The following is an 8293-nucleotide window of genomic DNA, read 5'->3' as shown; positions in this document are numbered from 1 at the left end:
ATGGTGGCGCATCCCTTTAATCCCAGCACTCGGGAGGCAGAGGCATTGGCAAATCCTTTATATCACCAATTCTACTCTTCTACGCTGCGGCTTAGAAGTGCAGTGCAGAAAGTGCAGAGGCAGGCGGATCTCTGTGAGTTCGAGACCAGCCTGGTCTAGAAGAGCTAGTTCCAGGACAGGCTCCAAAGTCACAGAGAAACCCTGTCTCGAAAAAAAAAAAAAAAAAAAAAAAAGATTAGGATCCACACAATCCACATGTGCCTCCTGTAATTGCTCTTCAATCAAAGTCAATTTTTTTCTCAGCTTCTGTTGTTAATTCCCCGGGAAGGCCTGCACACACTTGTTGTCTGCATTTATCGTACATGAGATGATGCCCAAGGAAGCACAGGCTACCTCTGTTGCACATACTTTTTGCACCACAGTAGACGGCAGTAGCATCTCTACCCAAGAAATCTCCTGAAGCCCACAGTCTTCCCTCTTCCTCACCCTTTTCTAGGATGGCAAATAGTATAGGTAAATCACATATTCTATTCCACATATGTCCTTCCCCAACTATTTTATTCATCCCTGTCAATATTTCCTGTTTTTATTTTTGACCCTCTCTCTCTGTCTTCCCATATGGCTGAGCTTGCATCACCATCTTCATCACTTATACCCCAACAGAGCCCATCTGTCTGGAGCAAGGTGTTCCCAACTTCTTAAAAAGAATACCATCCTTTCTTTGGTTCAAGGTTATATTTACTTAAATATCTAACATTGTTGAAAAGGTGAAAAGAATAGTAGTTATCTGTAACCACACTGGCCAGAATGGAAGCAACTGTTAGTATCTCACCACAATTTTCCAGAATGTGCCTGGTTTGTTGCCCAACTACTGTATAAAAAGTTCATACTGATTTATTACCCCCTCCCAATTTTTTTTTTTTTTTTTTTTTTTTTTTTTTTTTTTTTTTTTTTTTTGGTTTTTCGAGACAGGGTTTCTCTGTGGTTTTGGAGCCTGTCCTGGAACTAGCTCTTGTAGACCAGGCTGGTCTCGAACTCACAGAGATCCTCCTGCCTCTGCCTCCCGAGTGCTGGGATTAAAGGCGTGCGCCACCACGGCCCGGCCGCCCCTCCCAATTTTTATTTAACAATAGGCACAATTTTTTTTTTAAAAAAAAAAGGTGATTCACTAAGTGTGTAAGGGATGATGATATCCTTGCAAAGACTGAATTAAAAGTAGCATACCCAGACTGATTGGAAGATATCCATGAGTCCTGGTAACTACCCTTTGGCCTGCTTGTATCAACTTCAGTGGGAAGATTCAGTCCAGGATTGCTATCAATGCCTTGGAAAGAGCCTTATTTAGGAACCACCACTTGGGTAAAATTGAATCCTTGGCTATACCACAGGAGAATATTTCAGCAAAATTCAAAGAGACAGAGGGGGAAGGTATGTACATCTAAGGTAGGTACTAAACAGAGAGACACACGTGCTTAGGTGTCTTTACGAAAGATACATAAATATTTGTCGCGTGGCTTAAAGGATGTACATAGTGGTATAAGCGTTTAATATCAGCACTCGGTGGTGTCTTTCTCCTGTGGCAGGTACATTGTTTCTCTTCTGATTCTACCTACTCTCCATTTATTTCCTTTCCAGCATGGCTACGTTCTGTTAAGCCATTGACTAAACGCAACTTCATTATTCATTAACCAATCAAAGCAATACATATACACAAAAATTTCCCATGCAGAGGCAGGCAGAACACTGGTTTACATAGTGAGTTCTAGATCAGGCAAGGGTTACTTAAGACCTTGTCTCAAAAAAGAATAAATTAAAACACATACTAAAAATTTAAAACTTAAATATTTAGTACACATTGAAAGTAGAAGTATATTATTTCAAAAAGTATATATAGGGGCTGGAGAGATGGCTCAGAGGTAAAGAACACTGGCTGTTCTTCCAGAGTTCCTGAGTTCAATTCCCAGCAACCACATAATGGCTCATAACCATCTGTAATGAGGTCTGCTGTCCTCTCCATGCATAGAGGTATACATGCAGGAGGAATATTGTATACATGATAAATAAATCTTTAAAAAATCAAAAAGTATATATATATATAGTTTTATGTAATTAATATTTGCCTGCTTATCTATATATGCACCATGTGTTTGCAGTGCCCTTGGAGGCCAGAAAAGGGCAGTGGGTCTCCTGAATCTGAGTTGTGAGCTGCCCTGTGCATATGGATCCTCTACAAGAACAGTAAGTGCTCTTAACTGTCGAGTCATCCTTCCAGCTTTTATCCCTCACCCTCAAGTATTTCCTTTGTAAATGAAATTGTAAGGTGTATTATTTAGATTTAGAGATGAGTGTGATATGCTAGCATAGTTAAATGCAAGGGACAGACATGCTGGCCCTAATTAAATAGAGTTGTTTATTAATTTGTGGGTAGTTTTTTTGTTAATTTTTTTTCCCCAAGACATGGTTTCTCTGTGTAACCACACCGGCTGTCCAGAAAATTTCTTTGTAGACCAGCCTTGCCTCAAACTCATAGAGATCCACCCGCCTCTGCCTCCTGAGTGCTGGGATTGAAGGCATATACGCCCATTGTCCATTTGATTACTTGATCATTCTGTACATTCTCTTTGTTATATCTTTAGGAAGATGGATACCAAATCTGCAGAAAATCTGCTTTATGTCACTGTCTTGAAGTTTTTGACTCTTGTTGAGTCAGACAAACCAACTAGAACACAGGGGGTGCAGCTTCTTTCACTTTCCCTGCTTTTAAATTCCCTTTCTCTTTTTAGATTACCTCACTGAGAGTCCCAGAGGAGAGAGGAAGATCCAATATGGCAGACAGAGGGCTTTTGTGGGGTTGTGGTGACTGGCAGTCACCACAGGAGGGCCACACTGATATTTTACATTTAATCCAGTGACTGTACCTCAAGGAACTGTGCTCTCAACCCTGATTTGCAGCACCGCATTTACCAGCAGCAGTTTGGCCCTTGGGCTCCAGCAATGAAGGAATTCTGTTCTCTCAGGTTTTGGCCTCACACTCATGGAGACATGATGTACGGGATGCTATGGAGGCCACTAAGGGTGGCAATTGCTCAGATTTCAATCCTGAGCTAGAACAAGCTCAGAGATGGGCTGGATTTTACACTCAGGGGTTGATTGATTTTTTATGCACATTTACCAAGGGCAAAGCATGTTTATTTTGCTCTAGTTTGAGTGTCAACATGTGTTTATTTCCCCTGCCCTTTTTAATTTTTGGCTCTGTTTTCAGGGTGATAATGTTTCTTTCACTGGTTATAGATTTAGGGACAAAGTGTATTTCTTTGGCTCTGGTTTCAGGACCAGGGTGTGTTTCTTTGACTGGCCCTTTATTCTACCCATAGGGCTTCACAAATTCATGAATTCAGTTTTGTCCATAGGTTTGCTGGTACAAACAAAATAAAAATATCATAAAGCTTGAATAGATTGTTGACACTGTCAATTCATTTTTCTACAGAACAAATGTTGTTGGTTAAATAACTGCATGTTTGCTAAAATCGTAAAACGTAATTTATAACAAAAAGTCCTCAGAATCTTTTTCAGGTATGCAAAAACTACTGTAATATGCAAGTATTACAAGTATATTTATCAGATTGATTGTACACAAAGTTTTACTCCTATATAGGTGAAAAACATTACCATATTGAAATCATTTTATTGAGTTTAATTCCAGTATGACCTTTTTCATGTTTTTGAAGACTACGCTGACTAAATTTATAGTTTTTCTCTAGAATGGTTTATTTTATGTTTTTGGAGATTATTATGACACACAAAGGCCTTACCACACTGAAACCATTCATTAGGTTTCTCTCCAGTATGTGTTCTTTTATGCATTTGAAGATGACAGAGACATGCAAATGCTTTACCTCACAAATTACATGCATACGGTTTCTCTCCAGTATGTGTTTTTTTATGTGTTTGAAGAGTATTGTGATGAGCAAATGCTTTACCACACTGCTTACATTTATAGGGCTTCTCTCCAGTATGTGTTCTTTTATGCATTTGAAGATTACTGAGTCGTGAAAACAATTTACCACACTGATTACATTTATAGGGCTTCTCTCCAGTATGTGTTCTTTCATGCAGTTGAAGATGACTGTTACGAGCAAAGGCCTTACCACACTGATTACATTTGTAGGGTTTCTCTCCAGTATGTGTTCTTTTACGCATTTGAAGATAACTCTGAAATGCAAAGGCCTTACCACACTGATTACATTCATAGGGTTTCTCTCCAGTATGTGATCTTTTATGCTTTTGGAGATGACTGTGACATGCAAAGGCCTTACCACACTGATTACATTCATAGGGTTTCTCTCCAGTATGTGTTCTTTTATGCATTTGAAGTTGACCGTGACGTGCAAAGGCCTTACCACACTGATTACATTCATATGGTTTCTCTCCAGTATGTGTTCTTTTATGCATTTGAAGATAACTCTGAAATGCAAAGGCCTTACCACATTCATTACATTCATAGAGTTTCTCTCCAGTATGTGTTCTTTTATGCTTTTGAAGAGCACTTTGACATGAAAAGGTTTTACCGCACTGATTGCATGCATAGGGTTTTTCTCCACTATGTGTTCTTTCATGCAATTGAAGATGACTGTGACGTGCAAAGGCCTTACCACACTGATTACATTTGTAGGGTTTCTCTCCAGTATGTGTTCTTTTATGCATTTGAAGATAACGCTGAAATGCAAAGGCCTTACCACACTGATTACATTCATAGGGTTTCTCTCCAGTATGTGATCTTTTATGCCTTTGAAGATAACTGTGCCTGCCAAAGGCCTTACCACATTGATAACCTTCATAGGGTTTCTTTCCATTAAGTGTTCTTTTATGGCTATGAAGACTACTGTCATCAGCAAAGGCTTTACCACACAGATTATATTCATATGGTATCCCTCCAGTATATGTTCCTTTATGACATGGATGAGTCTCATAAAGAACAAAGTCTTTAGCACCTTGAGTGTATTCACAGGGTTTTTCTCCAGTGTATTTCCCTTTATTCACTTGAAGATCACTGTGATGAGCTAAGACTTTTCCACATTGCTTAATTTCATAATGTTGTTCTCCAGCATGTGTATTTTCATTCCTTAGAAGGTGGGTGTCATAAGACCAGGCTTTAGCAGAGTGAGTATATACTGAATGTTTCTCTCCAGTTTGATTTCTTTCAATCCTGCAAGGAAAATTGGCACATATAAAAGCTTTACCACACTCAATACACTGTTGAACCCCATATTTATATGAATAAATTTTATAATTAGTTCCAATTGCAAAGAGGAATCACGTATTAAGATTTTATAACTCTGTTTAAAATCACTTCATTCTTTCATTAGGGGCCATTTTGCATCTCGAAGAATATGTGTGATTGTAAATTCCTTTGTTTCATGGTTTACTTTTTCACCTTTACAAAAACATTTTATATGACATTTTTTACAATTTTCAAGAGAACTGGATGGAGTGAGAGCATTACCATTTTTACTGCATTCAGAAATATTACTATTCTGTGAATCATATTACACTTGCTAAGTGAACTAGGAGACCCAGGTGAGTTTGCAGAGACCTAGAACTCATGGGGCTTTTTTGTAATGTGAGTTTCTTGATGTATTAATGATGGTAGAAAGCCAATTACTTGTATACTTGAATCAAAATCAACAAGTATACTCTACATGGGAAAAACTGGTTATCTTCTAATTGTTCTTAAGGAGATATGTGTGAAATCTTTCCATATCCCTTTGCTCATATGCTTGCATCAAGAGTCACATATGATACACATAGTAAAGGAATAATAGTGAATAAAATATTTCCACACTGAATTCTCATGGTTTGACATTCTGTTCTTCACAGACCTGTGGTATACATATTAAGGTTTCTCCACAACAACTGCCCCTTGACCCTTGACTCTAATGCTGCTTTCACTAAACTTAGCACAATCCCAAAAAGTATATGAGTAATATAAGACTTACTATGGGATTTTGATTTAGTAGAAAGTTTTGCAGATACACTTATCAACACTGAAATATGTATACTTTTTGTTTCATGAATAGCAAGAAATAAATGATTGGAAGATCTACTTTAGCTTTCATGGTGCTATGATTCAAATGATAATATCTGTTTAGGCATTGATTTCTAGACTTCTTTCTTAAATGAATGCCTTGCAAATACATTTCACATACATGGAATTGAGGTATATGGATTTGTGAGAAATTAATAACCATCAATGCATATAAAGCTGTGCTTCTTTATACTGTTGCTTTTGATTAATTGTTCCAGGACACATTAAAATCTCATCAGAGGCACACTGTTATCAATGTTCACAACAAAATTACCTTGCAGGTCTTCTACAACATTGACAATGTTCTTTAGTGTTGTTGTCTTCCCAAATGTATCCTAAAATACAGTACCAAGATATGAATGTTATATTATTTAACATTGTGTAACATTTAGCTTATTATCTTAAGTGAACCTAAGAACTATTGACTGCATTATTTACTTTCTTCTTCTTCTTTCTAAATCAAAGTATAGAATATCATTAACCAAGGAAAAGTTGTCTTCATATTTTAAAACATGAAAGAAATTTATTTTTACCAATAGTAGTGAGGTTCCTGTAGGTCTCCAGCATCACATCTTTGTAGAGATTCTTCTGGGAAGGATCCAGCAAATCCCACTCTTCCTGAGTGAAGTTGATATGCACATCATCATATGTCACGGCCCAGTGACAACATTGGAGATACATACTTCTTTGACAGTATGGTCATATGATTCTGGTGTTCCCCACTCTTATTCCATGACATAGACAATCACTTTAGAAGGAAATTGAAAAGGAGAGTCAATTCTGTCATTCCTCTACACTTTGAATGGGATTTCACCTTATAAGAGCAATGTTTATTAACAGGGAGAGACAAGGAGAAAGATCAACAATACCGAGAAAAGTGTATGAAAAATGACAGACTGCCAAAAAAAAAAAAAAAAAACGATGGACAAACTGGGTGTACTGTGCCTTTAGCCAAAATACTCAGAAAACAGAGGTGGGTATATTTGTCTCTGAGTGGAATGCCAGTCAAGTCTATGCAATCAGGTTCAGGATAGGTGGAAGTACACATTAAGACCCTGTCTCCATTGCAAAATTAAGTGAAAGAATGGGATAGAAAGAACTGAAAGGCACTTATTGAAGTTCCTACCAAGAGTTTTGCTTTCACTCCAGTTCTGTATTCATCTTTCAGACCCCTGAAGTACCATAATTGAAACTACAATACTAGTAACATTTTCTAGAAAGGAACTGTCTGTTTAAAAAAAGTTACAAATGGACAGATGAAAACAAATAGAAATATAAATGTTGGTCATAAATAACCAACACAGAGCTGGAGAGAGGGAAGAATAATACAGCACTCTTGCATGTCTTGAATGGGGTGGACACATTTGCCAGTACTTACATGGGGTTCACAACTTTCCATTTTTCCATGTTCAGGATTTATGAGACCCTTGGATCACTCTGATGACCAGGTACCCATGAGGTGCATATCCATGCAGACATATAAAATAGTCATATTGATTTAAAAAAAAAATCAAAGCAAGTATAACAATCATGAAAAATTTCATTCAACTACAATTTAATGACTCAGAATACTCAGGCAGTATTAATGTTATGAATATATGGCACCCTGGGAATCAGAGTGATATTCTCTGTCAAATTTTAAAATTCAAGATAAGCATGAAGCAAAGCATAACAGCTTATATTTGACATGAAAAAAAAAAACCTACATTCCAGGGACATCATCCAATAACATAAAACCAAATAGAGACAAGAATGATGCCCCTCCCTTTTCATTCAGGAATTTGTAGCCACACAGCAAAAACTACTTAGATAAGCAAACAAAACAATTAAAGCAGCAGGTTACCAAACCCCTTAGCACTGAATACCAACTGTTTCTGCTACATCTTATGTTACTTAGAGATCAAGATTATAATGATGGTAAAAGTATTTCAGTAGTAAGGTAGGAAGTTCGCTGATTAATGTCAAGCACAACACAGTGAATATAAATATCAGGAAATTACTTTAGGGATTGAAACTGATCACATACAATGAGGAATTTCATCTAGAAAGGCTTCTCCTACTAAAGATTCACCAAAATTGAGAGAAAACCACCAAGGAGAGAAACTTGTTCAAATACATGATCATTTCTAGGAGGTTATTCATTCGGTCAAGTACATTCTGAACCCAGTCACTATTGGTTCATTGTCAACATGCATTTAGAAACTTCAA

The 8293-nt window shown here is 37.2% G+C and overlaps 1 protein-coding gene across 1 annotated transcript; it reads right to left on the bottom strand.

Annotated features, from left to right (window-relative positions):
* Window positions 1-3897: 3897 nt before the first annotated feature.
* Window positions 3898-6766, bottom strand: LOC121458779 (zinc finger protein 431-like). The gene is made up of 4 exons (XM_041668139.1): window positions 6619-6766; window positions 6360-6420; window positions 5162-5206; window positions 3898-4909 (listed from the first exon to the last, which is right to left on the bottom strand). Exons 1-4 carry the CDS (start codon window positions 6764-6766, stop codon window positions 3898-3900), a joined length of 1266 nt encoding a protein of 421 aa, XP_041524073.1.
* Window positions 6767-8293: the final 1527 nt, after the last annotated feature.

This window comes from Microtus oregoni, unplaced genomic scaffold (genome assembly GCF_018167655.1).
Source record: "Microtus oregoni isolate MIOR12 unplaced genomic scaffold, Mior012 000018F_ref0000195, whole genome shotgun sequence".
Lineage (NCBI taxonomy): Eukaryota > Metazoa > Chordata > Mammalia > Rodentia > Cricetidae > Microtus > Microtus oregoni.
Note: the sequence above shows the minus strand (reverse complement) of the source record. Positions and strands in the feature narration are given on the sequence as shown.

Excerpts from the sequence above, each read along its gene's own strand:
- LOC121458779 (XM_041668139.1), bottom strand. The coding sequence starts at position 6,766 with ATGTATCTCCAATGTTGTCACTGGGCCGTGACATATGATGATGTGCAT. Across the intron at positions 6,421-6,618 it reads CAGGAACCTCACTACTATTG|GATACATTTGGGAAGACAAC; the intron begins GTAAAAATAAAT and ends ACTGTATTTTAG. Across the intron at positions 4,910-5,161 it reads AAACATTCAGTATATACTCA|GTGTGGTAAAGCCTTTGCTG; the intron begins CTCTGCTAAAGC and ends TGAATATAATCT.